Source organism: Tetrao urogallus (assembly GCF_951394365.1).
Source record: "Tetrao urogallus genome assembly, chromosome: 19".
Classification (NCBI taxonomy): domain Eukaryota; kingdom Metazoa; phylum Chordata; class Aves; order Galliformes; family Phasianidae; genus Tetrao; species Tetrao urogallus.
The window spans coordinates 239,627-259,459 of NC_136832.1; the positions used below are offsets into that span (position 1 = coordinate 239,627).

General features: G+C 50.1%; 1 protein-coding gene across 1 annotated transcript; it reads left to right on the plus strand.

Moving 5' to 3' along the window:
- Positions 1-390: 390 nt before the first annotated feature.
- On the plus strand, positions 391-18,559 carry LOC306953694 (E3 ubiquitin-protein ligase LRSAM1-like; the record flags this gene model as incomplete). Its single annotated transcript, XM_079544668.1, is given in 17 exon segments — positions 391-486; positions 5,630-5,752; positions 6,257-6,395; positions 6,398-6,422; positions 7,728-7,847; positions 8,594-8,707; positions 9,913-10,000; positions 10,777-10,851; positions 12,302-12,382; positions 15,825-15,869; positions 15,873-15,920; positions 16,498-16,596; positions 17,112-17,243; positions 17,683-17,764; positions 18,031-18,179; positions 18,444-18,510; positions 18,513-18,559. Coding segments are annotated over 17 exon segments (1,530 nt in total).
- Between the last annotated feature and the right edge of the window lie 1,274 nt (positions 18,560-19,833).

The window sequence follows — 19,833 nt, forward strand, 5'->3', positions numbered from 1 at the left end:
AGACCTTTCTTGTATTTTCTTCCATCTCTTTCCCTGTGGTCCAAAAGCCAATGAGTTGCTGTACAAGAGAAACTCTTCTCAAAAAAAAAAAAAAAAAAAAGCAGTTCTTCTCCCAGATGCATACCTTGGGGGAGGTTTAAGGTCAGAACGCTGAGGGCAAGCAGCCATTTCTCTGCTCCTCTTTATCCCTTCCCTACAAGTTACCCAGCTGCAGTGTCTTGCTCCCAGCACCTCCCAAAAACCCCTTCTGTTTCCACCAGGAATGGAGAAGCAAAAGGAAGGAAAAAGTCTCCTCTCTGGCCTCACACTTAGCTATACCTTTCACATGCAGCAAAATCATGGGCTTTGCTCTGCTCTGTGTGTCACTGGAAGAGAGCACTGCATTGGAAAATGAGGATCTTGTGGTCCCAGGGCTCCGAGGAATGTGGCCACCCCATCTGTCAGAGCCAGGGGGTCTTGGGAGAGTACCCATCATCCCTCTTCAAGGTGATGGCACCATCTCACTCCTATTATGAGAGCGAGAGCAGGTTCTAGTCTATGCTCACCTGACAGCGAGAGTCATACACAAAGGGTAGATGTCAGCCCGTCCAGTTTATTACGAGTGCGAGATAGTGGGGGAGATGGGCAATAGAAAAGATCAGAGGATGCAGACCTTGGGATGCGGTCAGAAAGGATGGTAAAATCACATGGGGTGTCATGGAGTTATGGGTCATGTGGGATTAGGTGGTGGGGGTGAGGTGGTTGCACGTGACCCACAGCCCTGTTTGAGCCATACCCTCACACACCCCTGTGATTCCCTGACCCTGCCTACTCCCATCACACTGTGACCCGCTGCCATGTGGCTCCAGAACTCTGGAATCCCTGCCCCCACCTCACCCCCACCATCTAATCCCACGTGACCCGTAACTCCATGACGTCCCATCTGATTCTACCATCCCTTCTGACCCCATCACTGTGACCCAGAACCTCATCTGATCCCATAACTCTGTGCCATGCCATCTGACCCAATGTCACCCCATAACTCTGTGACCTGCAGGACCCCCATAACCCCATGTACTGAACCCACGTGGCCAAAGAACCAGCTGCGTGCGGGGAAAGGCATCTCCTCGGGGAGGGGCTGCCCCAGAGGAGGGCAAAAAAGCCCTGGGGTGGGCTGCATCCATACGTCTCAGTTTGGAGAGCTGGGAACTGGCCGAAGGGGCCGGAAGAAGGACATGAATGCTGCTCTAGGGAAATACCTGTCACAAGCTTTGGGGGGCAGGAAGCTTCTGTTTCTCTAAGTGGACAAGAACAGAACAAACTGATCCCACTGAGACTGGGAAAGGGACTGGAGCTTGGCTGCCGCGGTGCTATGTGACAAATGAACCCAAGTCTGCCTGACAACTCCGCATCACCCACAGCAAAGCTGCACGAGCAAACAAAAAGCTCTCAGCTGCAGAGAAACATACTTCATTCCTGACTTGCACAAGTAGGGATAGAAGGACCTCCACACTGCTTGGCCTCGCCAAGGAATTCACACAGCTCTAAGTACCACTACTCACACACACACAGTCAGATCACTCTACAACTAACAACTGCCACTGACTGATGCTCAAAGCCAGAGACCCTCAGGGGCCTCCTTAGACCCAGCCCACAAAGCCTGAAGCAGAACCCTTAACCCAAAACGACAATAGGAGACAAAGGCAACAGCAGGCACAGCTTCCAGTTACCCCCAAAAGGTAAAGAACTCAATCCCGAAAACAAAGACCAAACTGCTTAACCCATTCTGAAGATCAGGGCACACAGAACACCAAAGAACACACCTCCATGCAGAGAGCCCTCACAGGGTCCAGACAGCCCTTAAATGAGGTCAGGGAGGGCTGGAACCAGGCTCCACCCCTTGTCCAGACAAGTGAATTGCTCCCACCTGTTCTCCACAGCAGAACAAGGTCTAATGGAGATAAAAGACCAGTCGGCCCAGGGGGGAGCCCTGCCAGGCCTCAACAGGCCGGTTGGCTGGGGTGGGGGGGAAGCCCTGCCAGGCCTGACCTTCTTTGCCATCTGCCTGAGAGGTTTAGTGATCCACACCTGATGTGGCAGCCTGGATGGTCTGCCATGGGGCTGCATGGCCATTGGCCTGGCCGGATCTCCAGGTTAGCTGGATCCTCTGGCCCAGCTGGATCACCCAGGCTAGCCGGCCTACTGGCTTTTGGTCTGCCAGTGCCTATTGAACAGCCTGCCAGCCTCTGGCCCTTCTGGCTTGCAGGAGCCTAGAAACACAGAGCTCCGTGGGCCAGCTGGCCACCTTTCGCATGCCAGTCCTCTCCTGAACAGCGAGCCGGCTTTCGGCCTGGCCCAACTAGCCTTCTAAGGGTTCCAAGCCACTCAGCCAGCTTGACAGACAATTAAAAAATGGTCAGGTCGGCATGGCACCACCAAGGTCGGCACTAGCTATTGCAATTAGAACAGGAGGGAACATCACAACTGTTTCCAAGAAGCTATTATCACATCGCCCACCCCAATTGCTGTGTTACTATGACTTGCAGTGGAATTCCCAAGTCATAGTCTGAACCAACACGTGAGCACGAGCGTCTTGGTTTAGGAGAGAGACAAGGCTGCATTCCTAAGCTCACCTACCTCCACATCCCTCCCTGCACTCTGTTTTGCCTGTTTGTTCTGCACCCCCTTGCCTGGTTCACAATTAAGTGAAATGCTGTTCTGAAATGATTCTAAAGAAAGGCGTTCCACATCACTCATCTTCCTCACTGCCACCCTGTATAATCAATGACTATTAAGGTGCTATAATTATGAAATAAACAAGAGTTTGACAAAGGAGAGTATGATAATAAAAACAGAACAAATAGAAGGCTTACCCCTACCCAGGGCTCACTCACAAAACTCCAGCAGGGCCAATCTCTAGAAGAGCTCCTTCCCCACTGGCAGCCAGCTCTTAAATAGGTCCAGGAGAGCAGCACAGCTGAATTGCCTTCACTGTGCTCCTCTGGCTGACTCATGGCTCACCTCAGGTGGTCAATCAGAGGTTCAGGCTGTGACTTAGCAGTTCCCATACACACACCTAAACATTTCCTGAACACCTCCAGGGAATCTGACTGCAGTCCCTCCCTGGGCAGTCTGTCCAGCGCCCAACCACTCTTTTGGAGGAGTTTTTCCTAATGTCCAGCCTGAAAGAACTCTTGTTGCTCTCAAGGTTCTTTCATTTCTTCACAAAGCTGTATCAAAATCTTCATCTGGGAGGGAGCATGTGAACCTAATGAGATTGAGCAAGGTCAAGTGTAGGGTTTTGCACCTGGGTCGGGGCAACCCCAGATATCTGTGCAGGCTGGGAGAACTCATGGAGGGCGGCCCTGCTGAGAAGGACTTTGGTGTTCTGGCGGACAAAAAACTTCACCTGAGCCAGCAGTGAGAGCTGGGTTTGTTTAGTCTGGAGAAGAGAATACTCTGGGGAAACCTGATGTGGCCTTCCAGTAATTAAATGGAAACTTATAAGCAGGAGTGAAATCAGTTTTTAACATGGGAAGAGAGCAACAGAGCAAAGGGGAACAGCTTTAAACAAAAAGAGTGGAGATTCAGTTTAGATATCAGAGAGAAATTTACCAGTGAGAGAGTGACGAGGTGCTGGAACAGCTGCCCAGAGAGGCTGTGATGCCCTATCCATCCCTGGAGGCGTTCAAGGCCAGGTTGGATGGGGCCCTGGGCAGCCTGGGCTGCTATGAAAAGAGGTTCGTGGCCCTGCGTGTTGCAGGGGGTTGGAGATTCATGATCCTTGAGGTGCCTTCCAACCCTGGCCATTCTTTGATCCCATGATTCTGATTCTAAGGTTCTGTATCTCCTGGCATTGGGATACTAACAAACACAATTGATAGGTCCAGAGCACAAACTGGAAAGTTTTCCAGAGCATGGCACACATGGGCACACAGGCGCCCAGTGAGATGCAAAACCCTCTCCTGTCTTTCCTGCTGTTACAGGTCATGGCCTTCAGGATGTCAGTTGGCAGGAAGTTTTCTAGAACAATAATCATAGGAAAACAAGTTGGAAAAGGAAGTGATGAAGAGACTCACAGATGTTTAGAGGACTTTTTCTGTATAGGAAGGTTCCTCTTTGGAGGAAGTAAGGCCTCCTACTTATTGCCGTGGAAACTACAATAGATACAAAGAGCCCAATAACAATGCTTGATAGAGCAAATTCTCAGCTACCAAACCTGTTTCTCAACATGGTCACCGATATCAGCTTTGCATTTTCACCAGCTCATAACAATCTGCACCGGGGGATGACCCGCTGTCACTGTCACCGCTGATGAAATGCAACGCTCGCAGCCCCGCTGTGCTCACATCCACTGCTATGTCTCCAGAAACGTTCAACAAGGATCAGTGAATATCAGCGGGTGCCATTTTTTCATTTCCCTTCTGCAGTGTGCAGGAGGTTTGATTGGGCAGGACCAGCACGGTGGGCAGATCCCCGAACATTGACTGCCCAGGCAGCTTTTCCTACACGTGGGTCCCAACATTTGAATGTCTCAGCACCCACTGCTCTCGGTGTAGCTGTTCACAGTCCACTGTACTGTTTGATTTTCCCAGAGGCTGTGCATGAGAGGGAATGCGGGGCGCTACCGGGCTATGAGAAGCGGTGGCTGACCATGATTATTATGGAGGAATAATTGTATGCACCAGTACAGGCTGGGGGATGAGCTGCTGGAGAGGAGCTCTGCAGAGAGGGACCTGGGCGTCCTGGTGGACGACAGGTCGGCCATGAGCCAGCAGTGTGCCCTTGTGGCCAAGAGGGCCAATGGCATCCTGGGGTGCATTAAAAAGAGCGTGTCCACCAGGTCGAGGGAGGTGATCCTCCCCCTCTACTCTGCCCTTGTGAGGCCTCATCTGGAGCACTGCGTCCAGTTCTGGGCTCCCCAGTACAAAACAGACGGGGACTTCTTGGAAAGAGTCCAGCAGAGGGCCACAAAGATGGTGAGGGGCCTGGAGCATCTCTGCTATGAGGAAAGGCTGAGTGAACTGGGTCTGTTCAGCCTTGAGAAAAGAAGACTGAGAGGGGACCTGATCCAGGTCTGTAAATATCTAAGGTATGGGGGGCAGAGTGGAGAGGCCGGACTCTTTTCTGCAATGTGTGGAGACAGGACAAGGGGAAACGGCCAGGAACTGCAGCATAGGAAGTTCTGCACAAATGGGCACAAGACCTTCTTTAGGTGAGGTGACGGTGGTGGTCTGCAAGCTACCACCAAGGTCTGCAAGCCACCACCAAAGTCAGAGCTGAACACAACCTTAATTTTGGATTTCACTCCTAGCGTTGAGTGTTTGTATTGGCTTGAAGCAGAAGTTCCCTGTGTTTCTGTTATATGAGTTGATGCCTTGAGGTGTTGGCTTTGTGACTGAAAGGAATTGCAAGGAGCTGGGAAGCTATCATAAAGAGAACAGCAACTTCTGCCTCACAATTTTTGGTTTCCTAGGGACAGAACGTTTCCATCCTCTAGTAAAGCCTCCTGGCTAGTCAAAGCCTTTTGGCTTTCTCTCTTGTAGTTGTGGGGATTAATGTGCCTTGTTTTGCGTTGCCAGAATTTGTTCTTATTTGAGAAGGAGTGGAGCCAACTCTGCTGATTCCTGGCATTCATCTTTCTTGTCAGGAAAAAAAAATGCAGGAGAAACTTGAATTTGAGCAGTGCTTGAACATGGGGCAAAGAGAACATGCACTGCTTGTTCAGCAGATCAACAATCAGAAGGACGAGATACTGCAGACAGTAAGAGAGATGGGTCTCTTCTGGGCAGGAGCTCTAATCCCTGCTCATTTGCTGAGCTAGGGCTGTGCCTGCTGCCGCAGACAGAGAGGTGTTTTGAGTGTCCACGTGAGCAGAAACTTTCCTTCTAGAGACAGCAGCTCATTTCACTGCCCTCAGTGTTTTGCTTCTGCTTTCTCCCATGGACTCATTAGGGATGCTGTAACAGTCATTTGACAGGTGGCTGTTTTGATTGTACAAATTGGAGCCGTTTTTTTTTTCATTTTTTTACATCTTTCCCGTACATAATTGCTTGACTTCACAGATTCTCAACATCTCCTTGGAAGCACCTTGGAGTTCCTCTGTTTTTAGGCTGCCCCATCTGATGAAGGATGAAGGATCTGATCTCCTTCTCATAACATCTCCCCAGAGCTGCCTGGGGCACTACAACCAAACCCTCCATGATCTGGCCCAGTACAAGATACTACGTTTCCTAAACTGACCGTGTTCTCCTTTGGTTCTTTTACCTTGGCCTAGGATCAGATGAGGTTGGAGGAGGGCCTGACAAAGCACCAGCAGCATTTGGAGGAGGAGCACCTGAAACTGCTGCAGCAGCTGAAGCAAGCAGAGCAAGGCATTGCCAGCCGTATCCAGAAGCTGACAGAGGACAATCAGAGGTGAGGCAGTCACAGGACATCCTGCAGTGAGCTCTGTCCACTGGGGGCTCGTGTCATGCTCTGAGTTGTTCATTTTGGCCTCTCTGAGTTTTAACAGAGCTGGTCAGTCCTGATACTTAAGTGAAGTGGAGTGCATGTTGCTTCTGTGGTCCCTGTCCAGCATGCAGCCTTTGGACAGAGCTCCCCAAAAGGCCTGCAGGCTTGGTTACAGAGCTAAACTGTCCCTGCAAGCCTGTGCTGTACAGACAGAGGCAGTGGAATTGCACAGACTCCTGTGCTGTCCTGGCTGTGGACATGGTTGCTTCTTCCCTTCTCATGTGTGTTAGCTACACTGAGTTTGTCTGCACTCAAGTATGTGCTCATAGATTTGCAAATAAAGATACCACTTTCCCAGCTGCCACTTCTAGCAGAACAGGATCAGTGTCTGTGGATGGAGTGTTAGTTGCTGAACTGCCAAAATCCCACTTAAATGAAGTGGAATTTGGCACCTCAGAAGAATATTTCACACATCTGTGCTTTTGAAGTTTTGTGGTGCTGTGTAAAATTTGAATTCCTCATGGAAGTTACATATTTGAACAGCAGTGCTTAGTGTTCCTCTTTAGTGCTCCTTCTGGAAGGTGCATATTTTGGTGATTGCACCTACTTTTCATCTCAGAGTAGTCCTAGCTAAGGAGTTTGGGAACAAAACCCTGTATCCTACTATCAAGGGCCAAGAGAAATCTGTTGGAAAGCAAAGCACTTACAGAAGTGGTCCAGTAATGTGTATGGGAGGAATACACCAAACTCAGTGCTGCCATTCAGCCAACACTTTGATCTGGCTTTGCCCCTAAAATTGGTTTTCTGCAACTCTCCTCTACTTTTATATTGCCCCCTGCTTCCATGAGGTGTTTGTGCTGTGACAGAGTAAACTGACCTGGCTGAAAAATATTCTCTTTGTATGGCAGATAGTTTTTATGTCAAATCATTTCCCAGAAGGTTAAGTGGTGGTGTGTGTAATTGTGCTGGGACAAGGACAGGGAGGTGGGAAGGAGATGAGGCTCCTGCTTATAGTGGCAATGCTCGCTGCAGTCAGCTTTAAAGTGCTTCTCAAGCCTCAAGGGAAGGAAGCCTGTTTCCCAGATCCTTGTTAGGTCTTCTGGGATGAACTTTCCATTGTAAGAAGCAATTGTTTTGAGGAAAATTTTATTTTTTAATAGTCTTAGATACCCTTTCCAAGAAATCACTGCAACTTTTGAGTCTCTGATGAGCACGTGGCTTTCTTGTACAGGTTGCTTGCTGAATCTGCCCAGCCTTGGGTTCTGAGCTGAGTGAGCAGGAGAGGAGTGAGGCAGTGCTTCTTTGAATGAGTGGCTGAATTATTCTTATTTGCTTGCTAGAATAAGGATGGAACAGCTGATGGCAATCACACAGGAGGAGACAGAGCATCTGCGCACGAGGGAAGTGGCCAGTAAGTCCAAATAACTGGGATAGTAGGTTAGTGGAAAGACCTGGTTCCTTTGGATATGCCCTGAAAGGTGATTGCTGTGTGGGAGATGCTCTTCTACACACGTTCTTGCTGTTTGTTGCCTCATGCATAGAGCAGACTGGAAGTGGGTAGCACTGTACACATACCATAGCTGATCAGTGCTCCCACCTGCAACTCACTGCTGATTCTCAGGTGTGAGTTGTGCCCCTGATGTAGCTGGAGTGTGTTGCACAAGCAGTCTGAAACTGATGGTAAGGCATCCCGTGTGCACAAAGTACTTTCTACTTTAGAGGTACCAAGCAGATGTTGACTGATCAGGTTTGTGAGGCAGGAAGCATATTAGGAGGTAAGCAACAATGCCACAAGGGAACCATTTCTGCTCATTGTGAGCATGAATGGAGCTGCTGGAGTTACAATGGAAATGATGTGTGTGTTGTCACCCCAGGAGTGGATGGTTCACAGCAGTACAGACAGGCCTGTAGCCTGTCTAAGGCACTGATTTTGCTTCTCCAAATACTGAAGAGATGCAAGCATAGTAGGATTTGTTTGTGTGATTTTCCAATAAATACCCACAATTCTTGCAGCTGAATGCATCTCCTCCTAAATGAATGAGATGGGAACAATGAGAACAGGTTGAAATGAGAGAAAAGGCACTATTAATTGCAAGTTATTCTAGCAGCAGTGGCAGATCAGTGTCTCTTCCAGAGAGGAGCTCCTGATACAAACTGACAGCACTTCTGTCTCCCATGCCATGCAACAAATGCTGGCTGAGAGCTACAAGAACAAGCTCATCCAAGTGACCTATGAATCTCGGCAGCAAGACCTTGTCAGCCAGGCCTGCTCCAGGTATGCTGGGAGATCTCTGGGGCTGGAGATGCTGCTGTTGTAAAGTTCCTTGCTTGCCATCACTCTCTGGTGTGATTCCCATGTAAAGAGCCAGGAATTTCTGTAGCTGCTGGATGGCAGCAGAACAGCTCTGTGTGAACCAGGTGACAGTGCAAAGTAAAGAAGCGTGGTTAAATGAACCACCTTCTAACCACGAGAACATGAAATGTTAATCATGCTTTGCACCTGTCACATTTTTATACCATTTATTCTACCTTATACATCCTGCTAAGTATGGAGGGTGAAGTTAGACTGACCTTTTTGTTATTTGGTTGGTCAGTGTCAAAGTGTAGCGCAGAGCCTCCTAGGACTGTCTAGAGGATTACGTTTCTTTTTCCATGGTATTAAAAAAGCTCCTAATGGAGAAGATAATAATTATGGTGCAGAACTTTTCCTAGTGGAAGCTATAGCCTTTCATTTGTTGCACTCTTGTGGAATTTTCATAGTTCTGCTGGACAAATTACAGAGCAGGCTGAGGTTCTTAATGGTTGTTTACAGCCACATTCTGTTTCTTAGAAGCAAGGCTCTGTTCTCAGATGTGGTCCTTCTTGCAGGGTCTTTGGGGAAGTGAAGCAAGCTGAGAAATTAGGAGGAAAAAATGGAACTTGTGGACTTTATTGCCCACAGAGCTATGAGACCTTGTGACATGCAAGCTGGGATGCGTCACTCCAGGAGCCAGTGTGAAAATTTCCATCTCTGAGCAGTGAAATTGAGCAGTGATGAGCCAGGTGGAATCGAGCAGTGTTACAACAGAACAGTTGAAAACTTCACATTTTGTAATATGTGAAGGAGGCACAGAATATTAAAAATCCTCTGGACTGTAAGGATTATGTGGGCACAGTTTGTGTACGTGTAGCACACTGCTATAGATGAAGAAAATTCTAGCTCTATTTATTTACAAGAATGTGAGAAATTTAATCTGGAGGTGTCTGACAGACAGAATTAACATTGTGCACCCGTGCTCTGCCCAACAGAGGGCAGTGGGTAGACACAGTCCTGCCTGCAAGTGCAGGCAATACCTGACCCTGCTGTCTGGACCTTCATCAGCACAGCTTTTCCAGTGCAGAACACTGATGTGCAAATTCATCACCTGGGCAGCTTGCTGGGGCAACCACGGCCCCTATTTGGATTTGCAGTAACTCCTTGACAAATATATTTTCTTGCAGCCTGGCTGAGATGGATCAGAAGTTCCAGCAAATCCTGGCTTGGCAACAGATGGATCAGAACAAAGCTGTTAGTCAGATCTTGCAGCAGGTAGGCAAGAGAGCAAATTGCATGCAGGGAGAGACTGAAGAAAGGCAGTAGGATTCAAAAGCAGAGTTGAGAGTGACAGGTATGGGAACAATGGTTGCAGGGTCGGGCTGTTTGCAAGAATTGTTTTATAGAACACTATTGGTTTAACTTGGAGACCGGTGTTCTAACAAGCTGGCTTTGGTATCTGAGAGAAAAATGTGTTTATACTTTAACTAGACAGCAACTTCTCATAAAGGGCAGCAGCACAGACCATGGGAAGCAAAAGTGGTGTGATGATTAATACAGAGGATTTTAAGATTTGAGAGAGTTTTGACAAGTCCTGTCTTTTTGGCAGGCTTCTTGGGTGACTTTGGACAAGCTGTTTGGATGCCTTTGGGATGCATTTTCTGAGCATCTTCTGCTTTTGAATACCTCATTTTGAGACCTCCTCAGCTCATTTTTCAGACGTGCTGGGAAGTCATGCCTTGTTGCACAGACCTGGCAGCCTGGGTACTCAGTGCTGCTGAAAGTGGGAGGTGGGGTTCATATACAGCACTCAACGTGTGTGTATGAGAGCATGACTGTAACTTCTGTCATTCTGTAAGGAGGGTTTTACCCTCTGGTCAGAGATCTTTACCTTCTGGTGAGATCTATGCCATATTGTAATGTGAGCACTGTTCATGCAGAGTTAGCATTGTTCATTTGTACTTGAGCCACTGCAAGGCAGCAGGGTTTCTTTAGGTCGTTCACATCTGCATGAACAACCTGCACTGAGCAGAATGTTGTCTGTCCCTTAGAGTGAGATGCAGAAAGCTGCCTTTGCAGCTCTCCAAGTGAAGAAGGATCTTATGCACAGACAGATCAGGAACCAGGTGAGTCAGCAGTAGAGGAAAGAGCAACCAGTTCCTCATCATTTGCTGAGACCCTTATGAGGAAGATCAAAGTGCTGTGAGCAAAGAGCAGGAAGGAAATGGAGAGCTCTTGTATTGTTACAGACAAAGCTTTGTGCAGTGTGAGATAAACTAGTCTCCCAGTACCATAGGAGAGAGTATAGAGACAGATTTTACATTTGTGGAGTTAGTAGGATTGCCATTGCTTTGGTCATCTCAAAACTGCTCTGGATGAGATGCTGGAGAGTGGTCAGTAGAAGACAGACCTGCATTGGCTCTGTAGGGGTGGTCTGCAATTGCAATTACCATTTTCCTTCAGGTTTCCTTGGTAGGGCTGTTGTTTCCATGAGTCCACTGCATCTCCATCTAGCACACTGTAATTGCGCGTTGAGCCATAAGTTCACCTTTTCTTTCCCATTCTCAGCCTGCCTTTCTGAGCAACATTCTGCAAAAGGTGAAACAAAATAGTCAGGGGAAGAGCAAAAGCTGCTGGGGAGGTAGCAGTGATTGATGTGTGGAGGTGGGTAGCTGCTTTCTGATACAGCGTTCCAGTTGCTTCCCTCTCTTTATCTGACACTAAGAGAAAAGTCTCAGGTCTGGAGTTGGTAGATAAGCTCATAGGCTTTGATATATTCAGTCACTTGGTGACCAATCTTTGCACTGTGCTTAAAACCTATGGATTTTGCACAGACAATCCAGAAGATGAATCTAACAGCCTTCCATTGCCTGAGATCAGTAAGAGCCCGGCAGTTTGCTTGCTCTTGCTTTGTAAACAAAGGGAGTTTGTTTCTTGATACCATAGGCTGGGCCTTTTGCTACTGAAACCCATCCCACCAGCATCCTGTAGGGCAGGGGCTGTAGGTGCAGCCTGCACAAAGCCTCAGTGTCAGCAGGAATTTGGTGGTAGGTGGCACACAGGAAGCAGAATGGCCTGGCATGAACAGATTGCTGGGCTGGCAGGGGGGCTGGGCTCTCTTCTTGGCTTGCTGTGGGATCTTGGGCAGCTCATTTCACCTTTCTGTGTCTCAGTTACCCTGACTGAAAGAGCATGTATCGTGATGGGAATTCCTGAAGCAGCTGGGATCCATAACAGAGCCCTCAGTCCATCTGCAGTTTGAACACTGGTGCTAAGAGGATTTTGATAACAGCTGCTTTCCAGAGTGGCTGCAGGGTTTGGCTGAATGAACTGATTGCGCTGTGCTTCTGGTCTCGAACAGAAGGTGTTCAGTGCAGAGAGTGGGAGGCAGTTCTTCAGGCATGAGACAAAGAGCAGCCGCAGAGCACACGTCATGGTAGGGCACCAACGTTCCCAAGCTTATGGGCAGCTCTGCAGTGTTGTCCTTCCAAGGCCAGTAGTTAGACCTCATTTTGAAAAAGTGTAAATTAAAATCATTTCAAATGTCAGTAAAAAAATGTTTCATCTTCTGTTTAGATTAAATTAATAGAAACAGAGTTATTGCAGCTGACACAGCTGGAGTTAAAGAGGCAAGAACTGGACACAGAGACGCTGCAGGTATGTAGGGCCCTGGGACTGCCCCACCACACTCTCTCTGCTCTGGGATTGCAAAAGCTTCACTTGCTTCTTTGGCTTCTTGCAGTTTCCTGGTGGTTTTGTGCTTAATCAGAAGGTACTTAACCCCAGGACACCAAAAAAACCTCTTTGTCATGGTGATATGGAAATGCTGCTGCTGCTTTTAAACTTCCTGATGAATGGCAGGAAAGAGACAAGTAACCTGGCCTCCTTAGAAGTGGGCAGCTGTAGGCTTGCTGTGTGTGGAAGGATTTTTCAATCCAGTCGTTGGCTGTCCCAGAAATCCCTGCTGAGCATTCCCATGTCTTCTCACATGTTGTGTTTGTTTTTAAATACCCAGCAACAGTGGCTGCCAGCTCTTCTCCTTCATTTCTAGCCCATGACTCCTAGGCTCTTCCACCCCACCATCCCACCATTCAATGGGTTGACTTCATCAGCAGTCATAACTGAGAAATCTCACATTTGGCTTAAGCAGCTTGGCTTTAAATTGTTGATACACCTTTGCATCAGTTTTTGTCTTGTGTGCACAGTTTCCCAGTTTAGGTCACCTCTTTATTCAGCCCAAGAAAGTGAGGATGTATTCATAGAATCATAGAATCATAGAATCACCAAGGTTGGAAAAGACCTAAAAGATCATCCAGTCCAACCGTTCGCCTATTCCCAATAGCTCCCACTAAACCATGTCCCTCAACATAACACCCAGCCTTTCCTTGAACACCCCCAGGCTCGGTGACTCCACCACCTCCCTGGGCAGTCCATTCCAGTGCCTGACCACCCTTTCTGAAAAGTAATACTTCCTCATGTCCAGCCTGAATCTCCCCTGCCGTAGCTTGAAGCCATTCCCTCTGGTCCTATCACTAATGACACGAGAGAAGAGGCCGACCCCCAGCTCACTACAACCTCCCTTCAGGAAGTTATAGAGAGCAATGAGGTCTCCCCTGAGCCTCCTCTTCTCCAGGCTGAACATTCCCAGCTCCTTCAGCCTCTCCTCATATGGCCTGTGTTCCAGACCCCTCACCAGCTTTGTTGCCCTCCTTTGAACATGTTCCAGGGCCTCAATATCTTTCTTGCAGTGAGGGGCCCAAAACTGGACACAGTACTCGAGGTGCGGCCTCACTAGTGCTGAATATAGGGGAAAAATCACCTCTCTGCTCCTGCTTGCAACGCTGTTTCTGATGCAAGCCAGGATGCCATTGGCCTTCTTGGCCACCTGGGCACACTGTCGGCTCATGTTCAGCCGAGCATCAATCAATACCCCCAGGTCCATTTCCTCTACGCAGTCCTCCAGCCACACCGCCCCAAGCCTGTAGCGTCGCCTGGGGTTGTTGTAGCCGAAGTGCAGGACCCGGCATTTGGCCTTGTTGAAACTCATCCCATTGGCTTCAGCCCAGCTCTCCAGCCTGTCCAGGTCCCTCTGCAGGGCCTCGCTACCCCCAGGCAGATCCACACTTCCAGCCAATTTGGTGTCATCTGCAAATTTACTGAGGGTGCACTCGATGCCCTCATCGAGGTCATCTATAAAGATATTGAAGAGGACAGGCCCCAGCACCGACCCCTGGGGAACAACACTCACGACCTGTCGCTAGCTGGATTTGACTCCATTCACCACCACTCTCTGAGCCTGGCCCTCCAGCCAGCTCCTCACCCAGCCAAGAGTGTACCCATCCAAGCCTCGGGCTGCCAGCTTCTGCAGGAGAATGCTGTGGGAGACAGTGTCAAAGGCTTTGCTGAAGTCTAGGTAGACCACATCAACAGCCTTTCCCTCATCCACCAGATGGGTCACTAGATCATAGAAGGAGATCAGGTTGGTCGAGCAGGACCTGCCCTTCATGAACCCATGCTGGCTAGGCCTGATCCCCTGCTCATCCCGCACATGCCGCATGATCTCCCTCAAGACAATCTGCTCCATAACCTTCCCTGGCACCGAGGTCAGGCTAACAGGCCTGTAGTTCCCCGGATCCTCCTTACGACCTTTCTTGTAAATGGGAGTCACATTGGCAAGCCTCCAGTCTTCTGGGACCTCACCAGTCAACAAGGAGCGCTGACAGATGATGGAAAGCGGCTCGGCTATCACCTCCGCCAGTTCCCTCAGCACTCTCGGGTGGATCTCATCTGGCCCCATCGACTTGTGACAGTCCAGTTGGAGCAGTAGGTCTCTGACTGTTTCTTTCAGAATCACAGGAGGGTTAGTGTGCTCCCCGGCCGAGATTACCAGGTCAGAGAGAGGAGTGTCCTGAGGATAACTGGTCTGGCTTTTAAAGGCAGACGTAAAGAAGGCATTCAGAACCTCCGCCTTTTCCTTATCCTCAGTGGTCACATTCCCAGCCTCATCCAGCAAAAAGTGGATATTCTCCTTTGTCCTCCTCTTACTGTTAATGTATTTATAAAAGAGTTTCTTATTCCTTTTCACCCCAGCGGCTAGGTTAAATTCAAGCTGGGCTTTTGCCTTTCTGATTTCACCTCTACACATCCTAACAACTTCCTTGTATTCATTCTGAGTGGCCTGTCCCTCTTTCCACAGGCGGTAGATTCTCTTTTTCTCCCGGAGCCTCAAGAATAGCTCCCTATTCATCCACGCTGGTCTTCTTCCCCGCCGGCTCATTTTGCAGCTCAGGGGGACTGCCTGCTGCTGCGCCCTTTATTCCAGTCCCTATCTGTGTGGCTGTTGGGGCACAATGTGTTTGCAGCTACACTTCTGCACACTAGGAGAGCAAACTGGAGACAGCTTCATCTGCCTGCATCCCCTCTGCTGTTTGACGGTCTGCAGCCCAAAATTTCCTGCTGCCATTGAGCCCTTATTGCTCAGGCAGTGCCCACAAAGTGCTTTGGCAGAAGTATTCCTGCAGTCATGTTTGTGCAGCAGATTGTTGCTCCTCCTATAAGATACAGGTGCTTTAGTCTTGAGCTTGGAGAATCACAGGAAAGCAGGAAGAATAACAAAAAAAGCCCTGAGAAAGGGAGGTGTTTGCACCAGTTATTTTTTGCAAGGTTGGTTTGGAAGAGACCAGTGCTGATAGGATATCCTCAGCTGCTGTTGGTTGCTCCTTTGCATGTCTGCAGGCTCCTAGATGTAGTTTCAGGTGATCCTCCATTAAGGAGGACCACAAACACTTCTGATGCCACTGAATAAACTTTTAGTGCAGTGATGAAGAGCTGCTGCAGGCGGGCACAGCCTGGGGCTGCTCAGTGTGTGCTGAGGATTGGCACCACTGGTGAATGGTCAGTGCAGGACCAAAAGAAATAGGCGTGCCATGCCAAAGGGAGGATTGAGGCCATCTGCTCAGCTGTGCTGTGGGGCCCATGCAGCATAGGAATTCAACATTTGCTATGACAATTCTGGGTATATGGTGAGTGCTTTGCTGGAAATCGGGGCAGGGGTTTCCTGCAGATCTGAGAAATGGATGCCAGAGTCCTTCTGTTGCAGGGGGTGATCATAGAGCAACGCCAAGCACTTGGTTACCTGCTGCAGTAGCTGCTCAAAGAAAAGAAGCAAAGGGAAGAAGAATTGCAGCAAATACTGGTAACGAAGGCCCATAATTCTGGGCTGTAGATGAGCACAAAGCACAAGCCTTTGTAAGCACGAAGGCTGTCTGCAGGGAGAGCATCCATGGGTCAGCATAGGGATAAAGAAGAGCAGGGAGGGGCTCTGAGTGGTGGTGTCCAGACTCAGACTTCAGAAAGTGCTGATGTAAGCTCTTGGGGCATGGTTACCTCCAGTCCCTGGTGCAGTGTGAGGCCCTGGTATCTGAAATGTCCCCTGCTTCCCCCATCTGGGGATGATCTTTCCCATTTCTGGGGAAATCACAGGAAAGAATCAGCATGATCCTACTGGGTGTCTGCATGTGGCCTTGTAATTCTGAAGACCTCTAGACTGTCCTGAGCTTCAAAAGGCTGGGCTTTAGTACATAGGGCACAGTGAGCAGAGGGATGCAGAGGGTGTGGGATGTGGGGATCAAAGTGGGACCAGCCTGGCAGTTCTCTGAGCCAGCCCTGCACAGCCAGGCTGCTGATTTCCCCTTACACACACAATTCAGGCTGCTCTAAATAGCACTTACTGCATTATCTCGGGCTGTTGAGTGAATGAGTTTGTTTTTTAGTTGGAAATGGAAGCAAAGAGTGAAACCAAACAGGATAACTACTGGCTGATCCAGTACCAGCGCCTGCTGAACCAGAAGTCACTCTCCCTGAAACTCCAGGTTGCTGCTGCATTTACTGCTTCCACTGTAGTGTGCACACTAACAAAATGCTCTGCTTGACAGGTGCAGAGGAAGGAACACTTTGTTCCAGCCAAACCTCTGAACAGCTCCGCTTGGCTGCCTGGTGCTTTACAGTACTGAGCCAGGGACTTTGTGCTGTGAAAACAGGTGCAGGGCAGCCCCAGAGAGATTGCTCTGAGCTCCAGCCCTGCTGTGTGTCAGCTCAGGTTGGCAGAGCAGGTGCTGCTGCAGACATCAGCTGCCAAAATTGCTGTTTCATTCTTCCAAAACCAAGGTGTTCTGAATTTCACTCATAAAGTATTTGCGGCCGGAGCTCCTTTGGCTGTTGGGCTTTTTAGTGTCTTCATGGAAGCAAAATGCTTCTAGAATGGCCTTGTTCCTGAGAGCAGGACTATGTGCATTGCCTGTCCTTGCTGCCATGCATGGTCAGGCAGCTGTGTGCCCCACACCTTTTCTCCAGAGCGAAGTCTGAGAGCTCGCCTTGTGTTTTGCAGGAGGAGGGCTTGGAGAAGCAGCTGGTGAACCTTTTAATCGAGCTGTCAGCTGAACAGTATGTGCCTGTCTTTGCACACCATCGAATTTCCTTGGAAGTGCTCAGCACCATGACTGCCAGTGACCTGGAAAAGGTACGAGGCAGCAGATAAGCAGTACAGGGCAACGCTGCACTGTGTCTGACCCTGTCAAGCCGTGCTCGTGGTTGTGCCCACTGCAGATCTTGCTGGACAGAGTGTTGGTGCTCCTGGTGTGCCACATCTGTGCAGGGGGAGGTGCTGATGCTACTCTGTGCCTTGTCCAAGCAGGTGACGGATTTTCCAGAGCACCTGCAGAGTGAGCTGTAGCTCAACTCTGCCTTTCAGTCCCTCAGATGCGCTTTGTAGCTCAACAGAGGCACGTGCGAATTCCTTTATTCCAGCTTTGATGCCTGATGGAGATTCTCCCCTTGACGTGAACAGGTCTTGTCAGCCTGGCCAAAGAGTTTGTGTTGTTCCCTTGGAGGTGTCTCCTTTCTCAGCCCCCTCTGTGCTTTCTCATCTGAGTGCTGACAACCCTCCTTTTGCACTGCAGATGGGCATTGCAGAGACTGGCCTGCAGCGTGCCATCCTCAGACGGATGCAGGAGATCCTGGCTGTGGCAAAGACAATCCCAGGTACCAGCAGTTCTTTTCTGCCTGCTCCTTGACGTGTCGTGTGGTAGCAGTGGGTACCTGAGCCTTGAGTGGGGAGATCTGCAGGGCCAGATGCCTGCCTATGGGGAGTAGAGCTGACTGAGGTTTGTATGCCTGTGAGAGGCAGGGTGTGCTGCATTGTCACCATTGACTCTCAGAGCACTGACCTCCTGTGGGCATGCAGCTGCTCCTGAGTGGGTGGGAGATGGAAGCTCTCCTTGAGCTCAGACCTCTGCTTGTGCTTGCAGAGCTGCTGAGGACGGTGGACACCGAGGTCCCTGCAGCCACACAACCCTGTGCCCCTGACGAGGAGGCCCCGAGTTCTGTGGTCCCCACTGCTCCCCTGCTGCAGTGGGATGAGAAGAAGTCAGAGTGCGTTGTCTGCATGGAGCAGGAGGTGAGAGCCCAGCATGTGTGCTGCCAGAGCAGGGGTGAGTGAGGGCCAGCTGGGATGTGGCACTGGGCAGTGCTCTTCCTCAGGTCTGTTTCACTGTGCATTCTTTGCACAGTGCAGGGGCTCAGGGTGCTGGCACTGTCTACCACTCTGAAAGCTGTAGGTGTTGCCCATCATCTCCAGCTTCCTCCTGTATTTTGTCTAAATGTGGTGGTGCTGAGATTATGGTATAACAGCACTGTTCAAGTCTTCTCTCTCTTTCCACAGGCCCAGATGATTTTCCTGCCTTGTGGCCATGTGTGCTGCTGCCAGACCTGCTGCAAACGGCTACAGAGCGCCGCGGGGACATCACACAGCACGTCCGCATCTTCTACAGCAGCTAGGCAGGCTGGAGGCAGGCATGGCTGCCCAGCACTGCCCTCGTCAGTCCGTCCCAGGGCAGGGCTCCTCCATCAGTATTAAATACGCTCTCACAGCATGACCCGCGCTGCCCTCTCCCTGCACACGGCTCTGGCTGGCTGCATGCTGCACCCAGGGCTTTCAGCAGCCCTACACCTTCCTGGTGGCTTTCCAGCCTTTGGCTTGGGTTCTTCATCTGCCTCCACCATCCAGCTTGTTTGCCCAGCCTGGGAGCACTGGGTGATGGCATTGGGTGTACTGGTGCTCCTCCTCTCTGGCTATATATTTGCCATTGGAATTGCCTGTTGCTCAGCAGTGACGCAGTTAGAGCCATTGCTTCTGAAGCCACTGGGACCCTGCAGCTGCTCTATTATGGCCATGCCACTTGCCATTCTTCTGCTGTGGTGAATTCTCCTCCAGGAGAGGCATCCTGCCTTGTTAACGTTCTGGGAGGCTGAGAGTGCCTTGCTCGTGTGTTGTTGCCATAGGCAAGACTTGTGCTCTTGCAATCAGTGGCAGCATGGCTGGGGGGCTGCAGCAGGAGGCAGGGCAGAGTGAGGTGCTTCCCATCCTTCACTGTCAATCCCACTGAAGAGCAGCATCTGCAGCAGCCTCACAACCAGTGCTCGAGGGACAGCTCTGACTAGAAGACATTCCTCGTTGAGACGTGCTGTGTGGGGGAAATGTTCCTGCCACAGAGTTCCAGCTCTTCCTTGTGTACGTGTGTTGGCATCTGGGTTGTTCCCCATTGTCATTAATAAGTAACGATCCTGGTGGGGCTTTTAGTCTCTTGACCTCAAGTATAAAACACAGAGATAAGTCTGGTCCTGCTGCAGCCCTTTCCCCCAGGAGAAACTATTAAATACAGCTGGTTTCGGCTGGTTGTTCGATCCCTTTTTATTGCCCCTTGTCTCGCTGTCGCAGTAGCACCTCCTCCTGGCCCAGATCAAGACACGGAAAAATTTGAGGGTTTGGATGCAGCACTGATGACTTCCAGACAGCTGGAGACTTCAGGGACCTCTCCTGCCGTCGTGTTCTGTTTACTGTGCCTTGGCAGAGCATCCATGCGGCACCGCAGCCCGGAATTGGGGGCTGGCACGGGGCCGGGCGCTGCCAGCGGTGTGAGAGCCCTGAGGGCTCACTGCGTCTGGGGCAGCCCCAAGGCTGCGCCTCTGTTTGCACGGAGCTGCGACCGCAGGGAACGGGCAGGTCCCTTCCGGAGCCTTTGAGACGCAGCGCAGAGGGGCTCAGCCTGGCG